The 23202-nt window shown below is 45.4% G+C and overlaps 1 protein-coding gene across 1 annotated transcript in view; it reads left to right on the plus strand.

The window, feature by feature from the left end:
- LOC129695920 (EGF-like repeat and discoidin I-like domain-containing protein 3) overlaps positions 1–23202 on the plus strand; it is a 184496-nt gene that overhangs the window by 30039 nt on the left and 131255 nt on the right. Inside the window, exon 4 of the mRNA XM_055633381.1 lies at positions 13432–13613. Within this exon, the coding sequence (XP_055489356.1) occupies positions 13432–13613 (182 nt within the window). The remainder of the gene's footprint in view (positions 1–13431; positions 13614–23202) is intronic.

Raw genomic sequence — 23202 nt, forward strand, 5'->3', positions numbered from 1 at the left:
GAGAGGGAATTTTTTTTTTCAATCTCTTATCTTACAAGATGCAAGATAAGCGAGTTTTCCAGATCGTATCTCCGGTCAGTCTGCGGCCTAATATCATGGGGCTGGAGGCCTCGCTCCTGTGATCCTGACTATGGGTGCTGCCTGTACGGAGTTTGTACCTTCTCCCCGTGACCGCATGGGTTTTCTCTGGGTGCTCCAGTTTCCGCCCACATTTCAGACGTACAGGTTTGTGGGTGAAAAAGGGTCTCGACCCGAAACCTCACAAATTCCTTCTCTCCAGGGAGATGCTGCCTGTCCTGCTGAGTTACTCCAGCATTTTGTGTCTATCTCAGGTATATGTAGGTAAATTGGCTTCAATCTTAAATAAAAGTTAATTGTCCCTAATATTTAGTGTAGTGTTTGTGTACGGGGTGATTGCTGGTCTCTAAACATTAACTAAACTAAGGGGCTGGAGGCAAAACTAAATGGTGACACTCTGCCCTTAAGTGCCACAGTGTCACCATTTGGTGAGAAAATAGATGTGATGGCCGCTCACACATAAACAAGCAACCTCATCTGCCACGTGGTGCTCAATTGGTCTCTTCCTTCGGGGGATGCGACTTTTTCTTCGGTCGTATTCCCCATCCCCGTCTCCGTCTGCGCCGAGGCCTAATGGCGGAGCTGGCGGCATCGGAGCTGTAGCAGCGGCAGCAGCGGCGGAGACCTGACTCGGTCCTGGAGCTGTGGCGGAGGCGGCGGAGACCCTACTCGGCCCTGGAGCTGTGGCGGCAGCAGCAGCAGCGGAGACCCGACTCGGTCCCGAAGCTTTAGCGGCGGCAGCAGCAGCGGCAGCGGAGACCCGACACGGCCCCGAAGCTGTGGCGAGGCAGCGACCACCCGCGGAGTTTGAACCATCGCCTCGGCGCAGAGGGAGAACAAAGAGGGAAGAGACAGAGACTTTAAGATTTTGCCTTCCACCACAGTGAGGAGGTGTTTGGTGAACTCACTGTGGTGGATGTTAAATTTGTGTTGATTGTGTGTTTTTGTCATTTTTTAAATTATATGTATGACTGCAGGGAAACAAAATTTCGTTCAGACCGAAAGGTCTGAATGACAATAAACAAATCTAATCTAATCTAATCTAATCTAATTAACCAGCTGTATCATTCTGCATCAACGCAGTGGAAGTTTTTGTCTGTGGCAAACAACTTTCCTGCAATAGAAGCACATGTTGAAGATACACAGGTATTAAACACTGCAGTGAGAGCATAATGAGTTCCAGTTTAGTTTATTGTCACGTGTATCGAGGTACAGTGAAAAACTTGTCCCATCAGCCGAAAGGCAATACCTGATTACAATCAAGCTGTTTACAGTTTATAGATACATGATAAGGGAATCACGTTTAGTGCAAGGTAAAGTCCCATCAAGGATAGTCCGAGAGTCGCCCATGAGATGGATAGTAGTTCAGCACTGCTCTCTGCTTGTGGAAGGATGATTCAGTTCAGAGATTGACTCTAAATCCTGTTCCACACTTACTCATCAGGCGACTTCACAGAAAGTTAATTATATGCCCCTTCACAGGTGTAGTGCGGAATTTAGAGTATTATTACAACCCACAGTAACCTAAGGCAGCGGAGAATGGAAAATGTTTCGACTGTGTAATGTAGATGGGGCTTGAATGCATCGAATAAAAGTGGCCAGGCATGAAGACCCTTGGTTTAATGTTGAACCTGAGTGAAAATGTGAAAGACGTCTGTCTAATAACAAGCATTAACTTAAAATGCGGCAGAGAAAGCTCCATCTATGAAATGGGTGTTATTGGAACAAATGCCTGTTACAGACATAATGGGAATTAAAATGTAGTTATATGGCAATCTTCCAGCATGAGGTAGGCAGAAAGAGAGAGAGAGAGACTTGTTCACCTCAATGAACATTTTGGAGCTCATTCATCAGATGTGTTTTGGTACTTTATTAATATGAACCATTTGACAGCAGCGCATGCGGATGCGTTACCATCAGAATATTTGCTTGAATGGCTCATAAGGCTCAGTGGTATTAAGCATTCCTCTAATTAACTAGATTCAAGGCTAGATGCAGGAAAATTGCTCCCGATGTTGGGGACGTCCAGAACAACGGGTCACAGTTTAAGGATAAGGGGGAAATCTTTTATGATCGAGATGAGGAAAACATTTTTCACACAGAGAGTGGTGAATCTGTGGAATTCTCTGCCATAGAAGATAGTTAAGGCCAGTTCATTGGCTATATTTAAGAGGGAGTTAGATGTGGCCCTTGTGGCTAAAGGGATCAGGGGGTATGCAGAGAAGGCAGGTGCAGGATACTGTTGGATGATCAGCCATGATCATATTGAATGGCGGTGCAGGCTCGAAGGGCCGAATGGCCTACTCCTGCACCTATTTTCCATGTTTCTATATTTCTAACCTGCGCCTAACAATGCAGCTGAAAAGTCTCTACATGTATTAAAATCTTGAAGAAGCAAGTTTCCCAATGTTGTTCAGTTGAACAGTGATTCAACAGGACACATAGTCCCGGAGTTACTCAGCAGATCTGGCAGCATCTCTGGAGAACTTGGATAGCTTCATGATGCCAACAATGATTCAGCATTCAACTAACTTCTGATTCACAAACAACACATCACACAATATTTCTCCATCCCTGATGAGTTGTTGATACATCATAGACTTCAAACACTTTTAAGGTTTGATACGGCATAACTGGAGGGGAATGTAGCGAGGAGGCAGATGAAAGAAGTCCTGGTGAGATGAAGCAAATTGTAGCAGTTCAGACGGGTGAGACACCGAGATTGTCAAGGCTGATGAATGAGAATGCCGGAGCAGTCGCAGCTTGGTGAGATGGCATAAGCCCGTGATCCATAACAATATTTTGAGTGAAGGTAGACACAAAATGCTGGAGTAACTCAGCGGGACAGGCGACATTTCTTCGAAGAAGGCTCTCGACCCGAAACGTCACACATTCTATAAACACGTTCTAAGCTTCACCCCCCCCCCCCCCCCCCCCCCCAGTCTAGTTTCAGTCAATAAGATACTGAGTTAAGCACTTGCGCATCTAAACTTTATTTTGGAAAAACACAATAACAGTTCCCCACTACTATACCTAACCACCGCGGGTTCGATCCTTGTATCTGCTTGTCCACGCCCTCCTAGACTCGTGCAAGCAGAGAAACTCCAAAAGGTCACGCAGTCCCAAGCGCTCTTCCCGAAGATCGACACAGGACCTCGTGGGAGCTACCTTTTATATGTCCCCGAACCTTGAGGGGCCGAACCACATAGGGGTGGTCTCTCTATAAACTAATTAAGCATATTAATAATCTATATTACTAAAAGTCTGTTCTTGACCGGTTTTGGTCATCTGTGCTGCGATTTCTGAGAAAACGCCGCTACCTATGGCCGTCATTTTTGGCCACCTTGCTCAGAGCCCCCCTCCGCCATATGTGTGCCAAGGATTTTTCCCGTCGATAAAAATGACAGAGATATTAATGATTTTACAAAATTGCCCATTCTCTCTGCTGCCCCTGCTGGCGGCAGGGGGGAGGGACTATAAAACCAGGAAGTGGTGTGCCTCAATCAGTGCCTGCAAGCTGGAGGAATGCAGAGGGTCACTCTGAGCTGTGAATAACACTGAACACATGTCTACTCAAATGTAAGTGTCCTTAGTGGTTCTAAAATGTTTGCAAAAAGTGTTTATTGGTTCTAAAATGTTTGCAAAAAGTTTATCTTTTGGGTCTGCAATGCTTGCAGAATGTGTCTTTTTTGGTTCTAAAATGTTTTTTAGGTTCTTCCCCCCCCCCCCTCCTCCTCTCCCCCACCTCTCCTCCCTCCCCCCCCTCTCCTCCCCCCCCCCCCCTCCTCTTCCCCCCTCTCCTCTTCCCCCCGCTCCTCTTCCCCCCCTCCCTCTCCTCTCCCCTCCCTCTCCTCTCCTCCCCTCTCCTCCCCCCTCTCCCTCTCCTCCCCCCCTCTCTCTCTCCCCCCTCTCTCTCTCCCCTCTCCCCCCCCTCCCTTTCTCCCTCCTCCCTCTCCCCCCTCTCCTCTCCCCCCTTTCCTCCTCCCTTTTCCCCCCTCTCTCCTCTCTTCCCCCACCTCTCCTCCCCACCTCTCCTCTCCTCCCCCCCTCTCCTCCCCCTCTCCTCCTCCCCCCCCTCCTCCCCCCCCCCCCTCTCCTCTCCCCCCTCTCCTCTCCCCCCCCTCTCCTATCCCCCCTCTCCTCTCCCCCTCTCCTCGCCCCCCCTCTCCTCACCCCTCCTCTCCCTCGCCCCCCCCTCTCCTCTCCCCCCTCCCCTATTTTTCTCTCCTCCCTCCCCTCCATCCCCTCCCACAAACCCCCCACCCTCCACACACCCCCTACCCTGTTCCCACCACCCTCCCTCCCCCTCCCTGCTCCCCCCTCCCAGCACACCCTCTCCCTCCCCCTCTTTCCCCTCTCTCCCCTCCTCTTTCCCCCCTCTTTCCCCCCCTCTCTCTCTCCCCCCCTCCTCCCTCCCTGCCCCTCTCTCCCCCTCTCTCCCCCCCTTCTCTCTCTCCCCCCCTTCCCCCTCTATCCCCCTCCCTGCTCCCCACCTCTCCCCCTCCCCTCACCTCTTCCCCTCCCCTCTCCCACTCTCCCCTCTCTCTCTCCTCCCCTCCTCCCCCCACCTTTCCCCCCTCACCCATCCTCCCTCTTATCCTCCTCTCCAACCCCCATCCCTCTTGCCCCTCTCTGCGTCTCTGTCTCTGCCCCTTGTCTCTCTGCCCTGACTCTCTACCCCCCCCCCCCCCCCCCCCCCCCCCCCCCTCTCTAGGTGTGACTGCAAGTTGGGGGCTATGCGTCAGTTGATAGGTTGTTTATGGGGTAAAAGGAGCAAATTAATAATGTTAATATAATATCAAGGGGGGTAATTAACGTGAGTGCGGGGGGGGGGGGGTGGGATAGTTAGTGTGTGTGTGACGCTGCATGACGCCTTCCCCCCCCCCACAACTGCACGTTGGCGGAACAGACCCAACGGGTCTGCACTTGATCTAGTAAGAGTATATAATTGACAGCTCCCTAACCCACTAATACAATCTTGAATACATTGCATTTGAAATAAATTTCTGGAAGTAAGCAAACAAGAATAAACATTGAAACGTGTGCCCTGAGATTCAAACAGTTTCTCCAAGGCTCAACAGTTTGACCAATCATCAATTAATAGGATGACCGTCTCGCCACACTATTTATACTGTTTACAATGCCCTTGCAGCGATCCAATCGAAATGATGCATTTACGGTTTGTTTGCAAAACTGCTATACATTTTTAATCAATTTAGGAGAAATAAGGAGAATACCTGGGCCACTCACCATCCTGAGCCCAGACTGGCTGGCACCATCCAAAGCCTGTAAATCTCAGCTGACAAGGCTTAAGCAATCCTGTTAAGTGCAGGGATCCTCCATTGTATGGTGTCTTTAATTTGGCCAGTATTAACTATTCCTTCTCTCCAGAGATGCTGCCTATCCTGCTGAGTTACTCCAGCATTTTGTGTCTACTTTCGATTTAAACCAGAATCTGCAGTTCTTTTGTACATAAATATTTTGAGTGAATTGGAGGAAAGGTCAAAAAAGTTCATGGTGCCCAACTGTTTGCAGCAAAAGGCATATCTGAACACTTTGTGAAAATGTGTATTCATAGAGTCATAGTGATACAGTGTGGAAACAGGGCCTTCGGCCCAACTTGCCCACTACGGCCAACAAAGTTCCAGCTACCCTAGTCCCATTTGTGCTTGATCCTTAACCATATAACCATATAACAATTACAGCACGGAAACAGGCCATCTCGACCCTTCTAGTCCGTGCCGAACACGTATTCTCCCCTAGTCCCATACACCTGCGTTCAGACCATAACCATCCATACCTGTCCTATCCATGTACCTGTCCAACTGTTTCTTAAATGATGGGATAGTCCCAGCCTCAGCTACCTCCTCCGGCAGCTTGTTGAAAAAGTTACCCCTCCGATTACTATTAAATCATGTCTCCTTCACCTTGAACCTTTGTCCTGTGGTTCTCAACTTCCCTACCCTGGGTAAAAGACTCTGTGCATCTACCCGTTCTATGGCCCTCATGATTTTGTACTGACAGATGTATTCCAGACTTAACAAGGAATCGGCTATTGAAGAGAACACATGTGAGCAAAGAGCTGAGTCAGGATGTCACACATGGGCGCATTTGAGAAACAAAAGAATTGCAGATGCAGAAAGTTTGACTTTAAAAATGGAGAATGTAGGAAATATTTTGTCAATCAGTATCTGTGGAGTAAAAAAATGGAGGTGACTTTTCAGGTTGATGACATAGAAACATAGAAAATAGGTGCAGGAGTAGGCCATTCGGCCCTTCGAGCCTGCACCGCCATTCAATATGATCATCGCTGATCATCCAACTCAGTATCTTGTACCTGCCTTCTCTCCATACCCCCTGATCCCTTTAGCCACAAGGGCCACATCTAATTCCCTCTTAAATATAGCAAATGAACTGGCCTCAACTACCTTCTGTGGCAGAGAGTTCCAGAGATTCACCACTCTCTGTGTGAAAAATGTTTTTCTCATCTCAAGTCCTAAAAGATTTCCCCTTTATCCTTAAACTGTGATCCCTTGTTCTAGACTTCCCCAACATCGGGAACAATCTTCCTGCATCTAGCCTGTCCAACCCCTTAAGAATTTTGTAAGTTTCTATAAGATCCCCGCTCAATCTTCTAAATTCTAGCGAGTACAAACCAAGTCTATCCAGTCTTTCTTCATATGAAAGTCCTGAAAATCAGACTGGTGAACCTTCTCTGTACTCCCTGTATGGCAAGAATGTCCTTCCTCAGATTTGGAGACCAAAACTGTATGCAATACTCCAGGTGTGGTCTCACCAAGACCCTGACCAACTGCAATAGAACCTCCCAGCTCCTATACTCAAATCCTTTTTTATCAAAAGCTGGAAATCAAACATGCTTTGAGTTGCAGGGAAGGAGAAGGGACAGAGAGAATAACAAAACCTCATGTGTGATATGGAAGAGACTGGGAGAAGCTGATTAACAGTGGTGGTAGTGCTGGGTGAAAAAGGGTGGTAAAGATGCACAGATTCGCTGACATCGACTTAGAATGTAAAATCTGTTTCCCTCTGCCCGGATGTTATCTGAGCCGCTGAATAGTTTGGGGATTTTGTGATTTAATGCTAGAGATTCAAACACAATTAAGAAGGTCTAAAGATTTGAGAAAGCCGCTTAAAATTGGAATCTGTGCAGTCTGTATCTATACGTTTCAGTTTCAAAGAGGAAGAGAAGTGTAGCATACTTGAATATAAATATGAAAATAAACTGTTTATTTTGCCAAACGGCATCACATTTCATATAACAATTACATCACAGAAACAGGCCATCTCGGCCCTTCTAGTCCGTGCCGAACACTTACTCTCACCTAGTCCCATCTAACTGCACTCAGACCATAACCCTCCATTCCATTCCCGTCCATATACCTGTCCAATTTATTTTTAAATGATAAAATCGAACCTGCCTCCACCACTTCCACTGGAAGCTCATTCCACACAGCTACCACTCTCTTGAGTAAAGAAGTTCCCCCTCGTCACCCCTAAACTTTTGTCCCTTAATTCTCAAATCATGTCCTCTTGTTTGAATCTTCCCTACTTTCAATGGAATTTGTGCGGACTGTATCGATACACATGAGGTTTTGTTATTCTCTCTGTCCCTTCTCCTTCCCTACTCTCAGTGGGAAAAGCTTATCCACGTCAACTCTGTTTATCCCTCTCATCATTTTAAAGACCTCTATCAAGTCCCCCCCAACCTTCTGCGCTCCAAAGTTTATAGACCTATCTTGTGTACCTTTCTCTGTAACTTAGGTTATATAAAGGGCATTTGGCCCATCAAGTCTATGCCAGCTTTCAGAGCAATCACATCAATTCTAGTCTCCGTTTTTTCTCTTGCAACCTATTTTTGTCAAGGGCCATTCAATTCCTTCCTAATACTTATCTAAGCCACTGATACTCTTTTAAGGGTAATTTAGAGTAACCTGCCCATCAACAATTGTTGGGATGTGGGGAGAAACTGGAACATCCAGGAGGAAGAGAGAGGCATGTTCGACAGGAAAGAGTATAAAGCAGAGGTGGTGCATTTGGCGCAGTGGTAGTGATGCTGCCTTCCACTGCCAGAGATCCTGTTTATGGCTGCTGCCTGGACAGCGTGTGTGCATTCTACCTATGACCGAGTGGATTTTCTCCGGGTGCTCCGGTTTCCTCCCACATTCTAAAATCTTGCAAGTTTGTATGTCAATTGAGTTCTGTTATTGCCCCTAGTGTTCAGGATAGAATTACAGTAGGAGTGGTTGTGGTCGGCATGGACTTGGTGGGGAAAAATAAATAATCAGCTCCAGAGATAGTTATACAGTGTGGAAACTAGCCCTTCAACCCAACTTGCCTACGCCGACCTGCGTGGCCCATCTCTACTAGTCCACATGCCCATAACCCTCTAAATCTGTCCTATCCTTTTGCCTATCCAAATATCTCTTAAATGCAATGATTGTACCAGATCTACTGTAAGTAAAGATATAGGAAGGTGTGCTGGGATGAAATATTTAATCTTCAATAGACAATGGACAATAGGTGCAGGAGTAGGCCATTCGGCCCTTTGAGCCAGCACTGCCATTCAATGTGATCATGGCTGATCATCCACAATCAGTACCCCATTCCTGCCATCTCCCCATATCCCATAACTCCGCTATCTTTAAGATCTCTATCTAACTCTCTCTTGAAAGCATCCAGAGAATTGGCCTCCACTGTCTTCTGAGGCAGAGAATTTCCACAGATTTACAACCCTCTGTGTGCAAAAGCTTTCCCTCATCTCCGTTCTAAATGGCTTACCCCTTATTCTTAAAGTGTGGCCCCTGGTGGTCAGGAGCATTTGAGTATAATCTAGTTGTATAACTAAATCTCAACAATAAGGTTTAAGTGGCGCTAAATATCTAGGGATAATATTTTTGGACCAAGTGTTATACATGTTCTCTCAGTCTTCTCAGATGCTGACAGAATGAAGAAGGGTCCCTTTTTGAAACCTGCCCTCTTCATGTTCTCCTGTAATGCTGCCTGCCCCACTGAGTTAATCCAGCACTCTGTGTCTTCTTTTGTAAACCAGCACCTGCAGTTTCTTGTTTCTAGATGTTCACGTTGACTGCTCCAACTTGAAATGCTATGGTTTAAAGTTTTTTAATAGTTCGGGTGAAAATGCTAAGTTATTTCCCATCCCCTGGCCTTTTGAGATTCATCATTGCAGAGCAACCTGCAGTGCTTGTGCCTTTCTCAATCTTGTAGCTACACATTGGCCACCACTTTATGCTGATTCGCAATCCTATACATCAAAGTTGCTCCCCTAAGGGTACTTGCATCAAGGAATCAAAGAACGTGTGCAACGTATACTTTTTTGTTGTTATATTTGCAATTCAAGTCATTTTCCTAATGGACTTAGCTGACTTGCATTTACTAATCTGTACCAGCATGTCCTCTACGCTGTAAGGACACAGCTGCTATGGAACCATCCGTAGATCGGTGTTGGGACAGGCAAGGAATGTCACAGTACTTTTCCACATTAAGTTCCCGAAACGTGTTCGTTTAGGTAGCGCTTACATCAACAAGAAAGGAGAATCCAGGGAAACACAAAGAAGGTCAGGTAGTAGCTTCATGCAGATGTTTCAAGTTGATGACCATTTTGGAACTCATTCACGTCATTTATTTCACTTAGCCTGTGCAATGTAACCACTTAACAACGTCACGGTTTGGTATGTTATCATAAGAATAATCTACAGACTACTGTTATTGGTTAAAAGCTGCCTATGGACTTTTCAAATGTATTAATAATTTAGCTGGTGATCTGTCATAGTCATACAATGTGGAAACAGGCCCTTCGGCCCAACTTGGCTCACACTTGCCAACAAGCCCTTTCTATATTAGTTCCACTTGTCTGCATTTGGCCCATATCCTTCAAACCCTGTCCTATCCACGTACCTGTCTACGTGTTTCTTAACCGTTGTGATAGAAGCTGCCTCAACTACCTCCACCAGCAGCTCGTTCCATAAACCCACTACACTTTGTGTGTAAATAAATCAATACAAATAAAAATTGCCACTCAGGTTTCCACCTCACCTCTACGGTGCAAAGACAATTAGGAAAAGGGGAGATGCAGCGAGACCTGGGTGTCATGGTACACCAGTCATTGAAAGTAGGCACGCAGGTGCAGCAGGCAGTGAAGAAAGCAAATGGTATGTTAGCATTCATAGCAAACGGATTTGAGTATAGGAGCAGGGAGGTTCTACTGCAGTTGTACAGGGTCTTGGTGAGACCACACCTGGAGTATTGCGTACTGTTTTGGTCTCCAAGTCTGAGGAAAGACATTATTGCCATAGAGGGAGTGCAGAGAAGGTTCACCAGACTGATTCCTGGGTTGTCAGGACTTTCATATGAAGAAAGACTGGATAGACTCGGCTTGTACTCGCTAGAATTTAGAAGATTGAGGGGGGATCTTATAGAAACTTACAATATTCTTAAGGGGTTGGACAGGCTAGATGCAGGAAGATTGTTCCCGATGTTGGGGAAGTCCAGGACAAGGGGTCACAGTTTAAGGATAAAGGGGAAATCCTTTAGGACCGAGATGAGAAAAAACATTTTTCACACAGAGAATGGTGAATCTGTGGAACTCCCTGCCACAGAAGGTAGTTGATGCCAGTTCATTGGCTATATTTAGGAGGGAGTTAGATGTGGCCCTTGTGGCTAAAGGGATCAGGGGTATGGAGAGAAGGCAGGTGCAGGATACTGAGTTGGATGATCAGCCATGATCATATTGAATGGTGGTGCAGGCTCGAAGGGCCGAATGGCCTACTCCTGCACTTATTTTCTATGTTTCTATGTTAATTCAGATTGTTTAATATTGAATAGTTTGGGTCGATAAATTGTTTACTGAAAGTCTGAAATTTGTTCTGAGTAAGAGCATGAGAGATATGACAAAACAAACGTTTGATTTTATACAAAATCCCTTTGTTCTATGTGAAATAATTGCACTTAAAACATTTACAAATACTTGATAAAATGGTTTGATCGTTAAAAGGATCTTTAATCTTGCGTTCTTGATTCATAACAGGGGGTCAGGCAGCATCTCTGGAGAGAAGGAATGGGTGATGTTTTGTGTTGTGACCATTCTTCAGGATCACATCATTAATGCAAATGCATTAACATTGCAAATGATGCCTAGAGTTGGGCACAGCTTTAGCCTAACCCATCCAACAGTGTGGCTGGTGATAAATAAATATCCTCAGTGGTAAAAAAGGCATTAGGTCCAAGCCTGCCCCATTTCAACCAAGCAGAACGGGTTCGACTGAAATCGTGTGTCCATTATGGATTACTAAATGGTGAGGAAGGATTAGATCTGATTACAATTCTGATTATAGTTTGCAGATGTAAATGAACGATAATCATGAAGTTCTGACGTACAAAATAGCTTGAATGGTGAAGAAACTAAAGCTGATCAAAATCTGAAAATACATCAATTCTGAATAATGAACCAGAGCAAATTTACAATCTGAGGTAGATAAATATTGCAGGATCATGACTTGAACAATATAGGTTTATAATCAGAATATCTGAACAAAAAATAAATAGAGGCTGGATCTAATTGCACACATCAATGAGCAGATTAGATGAAATATGTCGACAGAATGTAAAATTAACTCGTAAGCACGGAACAAAAATCAAAATACCTACCAAATGCAGTGTGGTTAAAACAGACATGAGGAGGGCCAAAATGTTTAGAAAAGCGATTTCCAGTTATTAATTCAGTGGCATTAACTGTTAATGTGTTGAATTTCAGAGAGAGAGCATATCATTCTGCCCATTATATATATAACATGTTCAATAGTAAAACACAAAATTCTGGAGTAACTCAGCAGGACGGGCAGCATCTCTGGAGAGAAGGAATGGGTGACGTTTCAGGTCGAGACCAGAAATCCTGCCTGTCACGCTGGGTTACTCTAGTATTTTGTGTCTATCTTCGGTTTCTGCAGTTCCTTCCTACACGTGTCCAATAATGCCAAGCGTTAATAGATTTCTGGAGAGTTACATTTGCCTAAACATGTCCCGTTTACTAGCTTTCCTCATTGTGAGTCTGAAAGGATAGATTAGGACAATAATAATCGGTTTGTATATTTTCGTTATGGAGTTTTGTCAAATTTTAATTCATGCTAATAGCAATGCATAGCTAATGTGTAAACAATGACAATATTTGACTGGCAATGACTTTGCAAACATGTTGCTGATGAAAAAGAAAATGCTTTCTATTAAAAGATGAATTGTATTTACACACTTCAAACCTTTTGGTATAATTTATTTTGTCACCTTTTGCTCATGTATTTGTGTAATAGAAACAGGCCCTACAGCCCAAATTGCCCACACCGACCAGCATGTCCCATCTATACTCAAGATTCAAGATTCAATTTAATTGTCATTTGGACCCCTTGAGGTCCAAACGAAATGCCGTTTCTGCAGCCATACATTACAAACAAATAGACTCAAGACACAACATAATTTACATAAACATCCATCACATCGCTGTGATGGAAGGCCAAAAAAACTTATCTCTCTGGTCCCACATGCCTGGGTTTGGTCCATATCCCTCTCAACCTGTCCTATCCATGTACCCGTCTAATTGCTTCTTAAACATTGTGATAGACCCTACCTCAACTACCTCCTCCGGCAGCTGGTTCCATACACCCACCATGAAAGAAAAAGCTACCCTTCAGATTCCTACAAAATCTTTCCCCCTTCACCTTAAACATAGAAACGTAGAAAATAAGTGCAGGAGGAGGCCATTCGGCCCTTTGAGCCAGCACTGCCATTCATTGTGATCATGGCTGATCGTCCCCAATCAATAACCCGTGCCTGCCTTCTCCCCGTATCCCTTGACTCCACTAGCCCCTAGAGCTCTATCTAACTCGCTCTTAAATCCATCCAGTGATTTGGCCTCCACTACCCTCAGTGGCAGGTAATTCCACAAATTCACAACTCTCTGGGTGAAAAAGTTTTTTTCTCACCTCAGTCTTAAATGGCCTCCCCTTTATTCTAAGACTGTGGGCCCTGGTTCTGGACTCGCCCAACATTGGGAACATTTTTCCTGTATCTAGCTTGTCCAGCTTTTATAATTTTATATGTTTCTATAAGATCCCCCCGTCATCCTTCTAAACTCCAGTGAATACAAGCCTAGTCTTTTCAATCTCCAAACCTATGCCCTCTGGTTCTCGATTGCCCTACTCTGGACTAGAGACTCTGTGCTTCTACCCGATCTATACCTCCCATGGTTTTATACACCTCTATAACCATTTTGTTGATGACCTTTTTCAACAATCACTTTTCCAACTGTGTTTCTCTCCTCTATAGAGTGTTCAGGACCCCTCGGGATGGAGGGAGGGATTATATCCAATCAACAAATTTCAGCCTCGTCGACACACCGTGCCCTGTTTGGGCTGCAGAAATGGTACCCATACTATGCCAGACTGAACAAAAAAGGCCTTGTAAATGCATGGACTGCAGCAGAAAATGACAGATGGCCCTGGATTCAGGTAACAGATGAATGTACAAAGGATAGAATAAAACATAATTTGCAGCACTTTTTCTTCCTGAGAGTTGATGTATAAAATGAACCAGAAAGCTCTAAAATAGTCATTTTATATGTATTTTTAAAACGATTGTTCATATTAGAAGGCATCTGCAAATTGGCAGATGTCATTGTGCGCCATTTTTACTTCCTCAACTCTAGGTGAACTATATCCCAACTTGATCAAAAATTGCTTCTGGACAATGAGAGCAGAATTGCAAAATTATTCCACTAAACATTGAATTATGAATTGAGTTGCACATTTTGGAAAATGAGTGGATTATCTTTTTAAAGTGGATTTTTAAACCTTCAAATGGTGAATGTTTTCTTCTGAAGGAATGATACGTTTATCAAGCATTGACAATTTGCCCAGCTGGATATGCTAATGCAAACTATTGCACATAAAGGAATGCTTGAAGAATTGATTTAGGGGTCAGATTATTTCAATCCATTTTGAACACAAGTTAATTGTCTAATTCTGACGGCATGATACTCATAGCTTTCTAAAATGATGTATAAATCCCTGCTGGAATTCATTTAAGTTTCCTTGTTTTTTTAAATGTTGTTTTATTCATCTAATTCTACGATAATTTAGTGTTGGTCCAGCACATTGTTTCAATTGTATTATTTCAGAACCCCTATACCTTATTATAATTGTAGTTGGGAAGAGATGAATTAATGTATTCAGTGGCAGATCAAGAAAGACTGCCTAAAATACATCGGATGAATTCAATGGGTATCATACTGACTTTTTAAAAAAATTGTAGGAATTGGAGCTTTGATTTTAATTTTCCTCCTTCGTTTTGATTTGCTGACTAACTGCTGGAGTAAAATTCCGCAGGCTCTGTGCGTGTCTTGTTACTGTGCCCAACTTGTCATTCTTCGAGTGTGCATCTCAATGTGCTATTTCATCAGTCATAGGGCACTGAGTCCATGTTTGATTCTTCACCTTCTGCCCAGACCTTCTCACCTTATGCCCAGTCAGTCCTTCACGCTGCTCTTGGTACTGTTTAAGTGTTGGCATTCTAATGCGTTTCTCCAGAGAATGTCACTGTCAGTTGTGGTTATTTTTTTATTGTCACTCTAAGTGTATGAAAATGAATGAGGATTCAAACTTGCTGCATTTCTATAGATATATATTTTTCAACTGTGCAACACATTTACCATAAGCTAAACCAGAAAATGTAGGAAATACTCAGATGTTTTTCTTGGAAAAGAAAAAAAAACGAATTTGGCTTTTTAAGCTGGACAGTGGCGCAGCGGTAATGTTACTGCCTTACAGCACCAGAGACCCGGGTTCGATCCTGACTACGGGTGCTGTCTGTACGGAGTTTGTATGTTCTCTCCTGTGACTGCTCCAGTTTCCCCGGGTGCTCCAGTTTCCCCTCCATGCTCCAAAGATGTACAGGTTTGTAGGTTAACATGCGTTGGTTAAAATGAACTGTAAATGATCCCCAGTGTGTAGGGTAGTGCAAGTGTTAAGGGCCTGTCTCACTTGGGTGCCATTTGTGCCTCATTTACGCGACAGCCTAAAAATAGGTTGGCGCGTGGTGAGGCGTGGTGACGCATGCAGTGACGCACGGTAACGCACCGTGTTTCCCTGTCCCCGCCACTAGATTTTGGAATGTTCAAAAATCCTGGGGCGACATTTGGGTGTCTCATCATATCCTGCGCCCAGTCGCACGCTGTCCTGTACGTGATGCCCGGTTAGGGTTGGGTTTGGGGTTAAGGGACTGTCCCACTTGGCCGTCATTTACCCGACAGGCCGGTAGCGCGCGTGCGTCATCATGCATCCGCACAGTGTCTGGGGCACGTGACGGCATTTGAATACTCAGTTTATAATATTTAGCCAGTTTATGATATTTATGGTGATTTTCTAAAATGGTCCAGTTTCTTGAATGGTGCCAGCAATTGGAAAAACTGCAGATGTAAATGCCCTTATTCAAAAATAGAGATGAATGAAAAGTAGCAAGCTGCAGACAAAATCCATCTGTGGGGAGAAACATAGAAACAGAGAAACATAGAAAATAGGTGCAGGAGGAGGCCATTCGGCCCTTCATTGTGATCATGGCTGATCGTCCCCTATCAATAACGCATCACTGCCCTCTGTGGCAGGGAATTCCACAAATTCACCACTCTCTGGGTGAAATAGTTTTGTCTCATCTCTTGGTGAAAATGGCCTCCTCTATATTCTAAGACTGTGACACCCGGTTCTGGACTCGCCTGGAAGGTTGGACAGGCTAGATGCAGGAAGATTATTCCCGATGTTGGGGAAGTCCAGAACAAGGGGTCACAGCTTAAGGATAAGAGGGAAGTCTTTTAGGACTGAGATGAGAAAATCATTTTTTACACAGAGAGTGGTGAATCTGTGGAATTCTCTGCCACAGAAGGTAGTTGAGGCCAGTTCATTGGCTATATTTAAGAGGGAGTTAGATGTGGCCCTTATGGCTAAAGGGATCAGGGGGTATGGAGAGAAGGCAGGTACAGGATACTGAGTTGGATGATCAGCCATGATCATATTGAATGGCGGTGCAAGCTCGAAGGGCTGAATGGCCTCTACTCCTGCACCTATTTTCTATGTTTCTATGGAAGGAACTGCAGATGCTGGTTTAAATTGAAGATAGACACAAAATGCTGGAGTAACTCAGCGGGGCCGGCAGCATCTCTGGAGAGAAGGAATAGATGATGTTTCAGTCTGAAGAAGGGTCTTGACCTAAAAGGTCACCCTGTTGCACTTGGCCGTCATATACCAGGCAGGCCGGTGGCGCGCGAAGATTTCGTACAGGACGAAATCCTAGCATGCTGCGCAATAGCGCGCGCAACTCCACACTCCTCCATGCTCTCGTTCCGCGCTACCCACACGCTACCAGGTCGCGTAAATGAAACCACAGATGGGCTGTAACATATTCTTCCTTTAATGCATGGATGTTAAATATTGATATATTAAAATTAAGTCAATAAAATTAATTATGCAAATGAAAAGATGTCTGATTCGTTCAGTTTTATTTATAGATGTATTGGTCCGCTTCCAGATCATAGAAACATAGAAACATAGAAATTAGGTGCAGGAGTAGGCCATTCAGCCCTTCGAGCCTGCACCGCATTCAATATGATCATGGCTGATCATCCAACTCAGTATCCCGTACCTGCCTTCTCTCCATACCCCTGATCCCCTTTAGCCACAAGGGCCACATCTAACTCCCTCTTAAATATAGCCAATGAACTGGCCTCAACTACCCTCTGTGGCAGAGAGTTCCAGAGATTCACCACTCTCTGTGAGAAAAAATTTCTCCTCATCTCCGTTTTAAAGGATTTCCCCCTTATCCTTAAGCTGTGACCCCTTGTCCTGGACTTCCCCAACATCGGGAACAATCTTCCTGCATCTAGCCTGTCCAACCCCTTAAGAATTTTGCAAGTTTCTATAAGATCCCCTCTCAATCTCCTAAATTCTAGAGAGTATAAACCAAGTCTATCCAGTCTTTCTTCATAAGACAGTCCTGACATCCCAGGAATCGGTCTGGTGAACCTTCTCTGCACTCCCTCTATGGCAATAATGTCCTTCCTCAGATTTGGAGACCAAAACTGTACGCAATACTCCAGGTGTGGTCTCACCAAGACCCTGTACAACTGCAGTAGAACCTCCCTGCTCCTATACTCAAATCCTTTTGCTATGAAAGCCAACATACCATTCGCTTTCTTTACTGCCTGCTGCACCTGCATGCCTAACTTCAATGACTGGTGTACCATGACACCCAGGTCTCGCTGCATCTCCACCTTTCCCAATCGGCCACCATTTAGATAATAGTCTGCATTCCCGTTTTTGCCACCAAAATGGATAAGCTCACATTTATCCACATTATACTGCATCTGACAAACATTTGCCCACTCACCCAGCCTATCCAAGTCACCTTGTAGTCTCCTAGCATCCTCCTCACGGCTAACACTGCCCCCCAGCTTAGTGTCATCCGCAAACTTGGAGATATTGCCTTCAATTCCCTCATCCAGATCATTAATATATATTGTAAATAGTCACTGCCTGCCATTGTGAATCCAATCACCATCTCTTTTCACAGGGATGGATTTAGTGAGTGTAGACTGAACTCCCCTCTCCTCTCTACCCCCCCCCCCCCCCCCCCCCCCCCCATCCCTCCCTCCTTCTCCCACTCCCCCTTCTTCCCTTCTCCCCTCCCCTCTCCCCGCTTCATTCCTTCCCCCCTCTTCCTCCATTCTCCCCACTCCACTCTTCTCCTCCTTATCCACTTCACATCCCCTTCTCCCCCTCTCCCTCCCTTCTCCCATTCTCCACTCCCCCCCTCCGCCCTCCGCCCCCTCGCCTTGCTTCAAAATGGGTGGTGGGCATTTAGACTCAGTGGCCGGAGCAGGTGGGTGACACTGGTGCATTGACAACATTGCCTGTACCCAGTTGAAAAAGCCCGCTGCCTCTGGGGGTTTGGAGAGACCATTGGAAGAGAGATCTGCCCATGGGACAACTTGTGGCCAACAGTTTAGTTCCCATGAAGAGCAGGCAGAACATTGGGGGTTCGAATCCAACCCCTGGGGCCCCTGTGTCGCATTTAGTTCAGAGATACAGTTCCCTTCGGCCCACTGAGTCCGCACCGACCAGCAATCCCCCGCACACTATCCCATACACGCTTGGGACAATTTATACATAGAAACATAGAAATTAGGTGCAGGAGTAGGCCATTCGGCCCTTCGAGCCTGTACCGCCATTCAATATGATCATGGCTGATCATCCAACTCAGTATCCTGTACCTGCCTTCTCTCCATACCCCCTGATCCCTTTAGCCACAAGGGCCACATCTATCTCCCTCTTGTAAGGGCCGAATGGTCTACTCCTGCACCTATTTTCTATGATTCTATGACACGCTGAGTTTCTTCAGCACTGTGTGTGTATTTTTTTTGTCCAATCCTAAGATTCTCCCAAGCCCATTTTAATGTCCCTCTTGTAAAAGGACAGCTTTGCAGACGTGCTTTATGAGGCACTGAGTGACGTGGTGTTTTTACGTGTGACAATTCACTATAGTGCTGGGTTTGGCAAAACAACATTGTTCCTTGGGCAATGGAATACATTATTATGTTATTGAGGAAAACTACAGGGACGATCAAATGATGGTGTCTAGAGATGCCACGCAGTGTTAAGGGCCGGTCCCACGAGCATGCGACGTGCATGCGGCGAGCATGACCAAACCGGAAGCAGGGGCTGCGTGGAGGTCGAGTGAGTGACGTGAAGTTTGAGCGAAGTCCGCGGGAAGTTCGCGCGTGACGTACGGCGTCAAGACACTGCGCACGCCCGTCGAGGCGGTGCGTACGGCGTCGAGGCGGCTGAGGGTCGGCAGGCCGTTGCCGCGCGGTATTTTTTAACATGGTCAGTTTTTCGGAGCCCCGCGGATGCAGTTCAACACAACTCCGTACGGCTCCGGCTATTGAAGTGGGACCGGCCCCGCGAGGCCGTACGGCTCAAGCGACCACGTTAGGCCGCGCTTGCCGCATGGAGTCGCATGCTCGTGGGACAGGCCCATTAAAGCCATGAACCACTGTACGAGTTCATTCAAAGAATTTGCCCTGATTCAAACTCGGAGATTTACGGTAATGGCCGATCGTCAGTACTCGGGGCTCTCGTGGACATTTTTCAACGAGTCTACCGGAGCTTACCGCGTTACCCGAGTACCTGCCGTTAGCATTACGAGCAGCTAAGAGACATCCCCGAGCTCCGACGTACCCACTACGTTCATTCTACGTGCTTACCACGAGTTAGATTTTTTTTTAAATTCGGGAGAGCACTTGAATTAACTCGTACAGTGGGACAGGGCCATTTAGAGTTGCTGCCTTTCAGTGCCAGACATCTGGGTGTGATCCTGACTATGGTGTTGGTGTGCACGGAGGCTGCACGCTCTCCCTGTGACCGCGTGGGTTTTCTCCGGGTGCTCCGGTTTCTTCCCACTCTCCAAAGACGTACAGGTTCGTAGGTTAATTGGCTTTGGTATGAATTTTAAATTGGCCCCAGTGTGTAGGATAGTGCTTGTGTATGGGAGCGCTGGTTGGCACGAACTTGATAGCCCAAAGAGATGAAGAGGGAAATACAAAAAGTTCTGGATGTAAGTGGGACTTCCATTCAACAAATTATTGGTAGTTCTACGCAATTGCACAGTGAAAAGTGAAAATGGACACATTAGAGGCAGGACACATGTTCCCGATGTTGGGGGGAGTCCAGAACCAGGGGCCACAGTTTAAGAATAAGGGGTAGGCCATTTAGAACGGAGCCGAGGAAACACTTTTTCTCACAGAGAGTTGTGAGTGTGGAATTCTCTGCCTCAGCCTCTGCTTTCAAGAGAGGGCTAGATAGGGTTCTTAAAGATAGCGGAGTTAGGGGAAGACAGGAACGGGGTACTGATTGGTGATGATCAGCCATGATCACATTGAATGGCGGTGCTGGGTCGAAGGTCCTGCACCTATTGTCTGTTGTCTATTGTCGTCCAGATCCTCCATGATCCCGTAGAACCAATTCAACTGCTATTAACTATGGGTGAAAGAAAATGCAGTAAAGCCCTGTCCCACGATGTGAGTTCACCCAAGAGCTCTCCCGAGTTTAAAAAAAAATTAAACTCATGGTATGTACGTAACGGGTACGTCGGAGCTCGTGGATATCTCATAGCGGCAATAATGCTAATGGCAGGTACTCGGGAAATGCGGTAACTCGTGAAGTTTTTTCAACACTGTGGAAAATGTCCAATAGTTTCCCGAGTACCTGGCGTTAGTTACTGCGTTTCCCGAGTACCTGCCATTCGCATTACGAGCCTCTACGGGACATCCACGAGGTCCTACGTACATTCTACGTACTTACCACGAGTTTGATTTTTTTTTTAACTCGGGGGAGCTCTTGGGTGAACTCGCATCGTGGGACAGGCCCATAGGTCTTACCATAGAAGATAGTATGCTGACTTAAATAAATTCTGGGTAGCTCACATGACATACAGCTAAGAAGCTGAGGGAAATCCAATGGTAGCCCAGTGGTACAACTGGTAGAGCTGCTGTTTCACAGTACCAGAGGCCCGGGTTCGATCCTGACCTCGGGTGCTGGCTGTGTGGAGTTTGTATGTTCTCCCTGTGGCTAAGTGGGTTCCATCTGCGTGCTCCAGTTTCCTCCCACATTCCAGTTCCATTGGCATCTGTAAATTGCCCCTAACGAGTAGAGAGTGAATGCAAAACTGGTGTGAGTGGGCGATCTATGGTTGGCATGGTCTTGGTGGACCAAAGGACGTGTTTCAACGTTGAATCAGCCAGTCGAATAGGTGGAAGTAGTCAAAGCTGAGTTGAAATCCAGACACAGGGGACTACGGGTGCTAGAACCTGGAGCAGGAAACGCACTGTGTCTACGCAGTACTGACTTGTGTTGAGTTTAGTTTATTGTCAGTGAAAAGCTTTTGTTGCATGCTAACCAGTCAGCAGAAAGATAATACGTGATTACAATCGGGCCATCCATGGTGTACAGATACATGATAAAGGGAATAATGTGAATAGCATTTAGTGCAAGGTAAAGTCCGATCAAAGATAGCCCGAGGGTCTCTATTAGGGCTCGGGACTGCTCTCTGGTTGTTGGTTGGATGGTTTCAGTTGTCCGATAAGATCTACTGGGAAGACCTGGGTGATGTAAGAATACTCAGCATTGATCACTTCCAAGAATTACTTTTTCCATGCAAAATGAGTGTTGCATTGGGAATGATGTCATGCCACGAATCCCAGAATAGAAAATAGATCCAAATATGGTCATTATTGCAAATCACTTCCAGTAATAATCAGTTTTCAATGCCATGAAATGTCATTGAAGGAAAGAGGGGAGAATGCAAAATGGCACTCCAAATGAATAATTGGTTTTGAGTCATGTCCAAAATGTGGACAAGGGTTTACTTGGCACCTTGGATGATCGGAATGCCTATTAGCTAAATATGTGCCAAGTTAATTGGATTTAGTTTTGATTTGTTAAAAGACGTGTGCGTTTCCATCTTGTAAATATTTCAGAGTACGCGTTGGTGCTTATTACATTTAATAACTGTGAGGAAGATTGTTTTATGAAAAATGAATGGTGTGGAGCTGGAGTCTCGAGCTGCCGAGTTCTGTATTGGCTGTTTGGTAATTTGGCAGCCGTCCGTGTGGCAGAAATTGTGTATTAAGTAGTTAGATTATGGAGAAAAATGTGTTGAGGACAGCTGGGTCAGTATGATTGTACAGACTCCCTGGTGATACATTATGGTGTGCTGTCTTTGACATGAGATTATGTTCCTGTAACAATCAGCTGAAGGGCAGTAACTCAGGTTCCGTGCTTCAAGAGGATGCTTCTTGTATTTTTGTATGTGCCAACACTATTTAAACAGTTCAAAGCAATATGATGCATGCTATTTAATGTTCACCATTCAGCAAAACATTCCTCCCTCTCCCGCTGATGTACATCTTCCTCGAACAGAAGTACTGTAGTATATTTTAAAAAGTTGGCAATAAGGAAGATAAATGCAGTGTTAACATTCACTTCGAAAGGATGGTGTTTGAAAACATGAGAGGAATAGAGGTTTATAAATTCATGAGAGGAATAGATTGGGTGGAGTCTCTTGCCCAGAGTGGGGGAATCGACACCCAGAGGGCATAGGTTTAAGGTGAAGGGGGAAAGATTTTATAGGAATCTCAAGGGTAACTTTTTCACACAAAGGGTGGTAGGTGTATAGAATGAGCTTCCAGAGGAGGTAGTTAAGGCAGAGACTACCGCAATGTTTAGGAAGCAATTAAACAGGTACATGGATAGGACATTCTTGCCATAGAGGGAGTACAGAGAAGGTTCACCAGACTGATTCCTGGGATGTCAGGACTTTCATATGAAGAAAGACTGGATAGACTCGGCTTGTACTCGCTGGAATTTAGAAGATTGAGGGGGGATCTTATAGAAACTTACAAAATTCTTAAGGGGTTGGACAGGCTAGATGCAGGAAGATTGTTCCCAATGTTGGGGAAGTCCAGGACAAGGGGCCACAGTTTAAGGATAAAGGGGAAATCCTTTGGGACCAAGATGAGAAAAACATTTTTCACACAGAGAGTGGTGAATCTCTGGAACTCTCTGCCACAGAAGGTAGTTGAGGCCAGTTCATTGGCTATATTTAAGAGGGAGTTAGATGTGCCCCTTGTGGCTAAAGGGATCAGGGGGTATGGAGAGAAGGCAGGTACAGGATATTGAGTTGGATGATCATATTGAATGGCGGTGCAGGCTCGAAGGGCCGAATGGTCTACTCCTGCACCTATTTTCTATGATTCTATGACGGGTTTAGAGGTATATGGGCCAATTCAGGCGTGGAACAAGTGTCGATAGGACATGTTGGTCAGTGTGGAATTGGGCCAAAAGGCTTGTTTCCAGACTATATGATTCTATAAAAGGAAAGATGCAATGATGAGGCTTTATAAGGCACTGGTCAGAACATATTTGGAATATTATGAGCAGTGTTGGCCCCCTTAGCTGAGGAAGGATGTGCTGGTATCGGAGAAGGTCCAGAGGA

This window comes from Leucoraja erinacea, chromosome 3 (genome assembly GCF_028641065.1).
Source record: "Leucoraja erinacea ecotype New England chromosome 3, Leri_hhj_1, whole genome shotgun sequence".
Taxonomy (NCBI): domain Eukaryota; kingdom Metazoa; phylum Chordata; class Chondrichthyes; order Rajiformes; family Rajidae; genus Leucoraja; species Leucoraja erinaceus.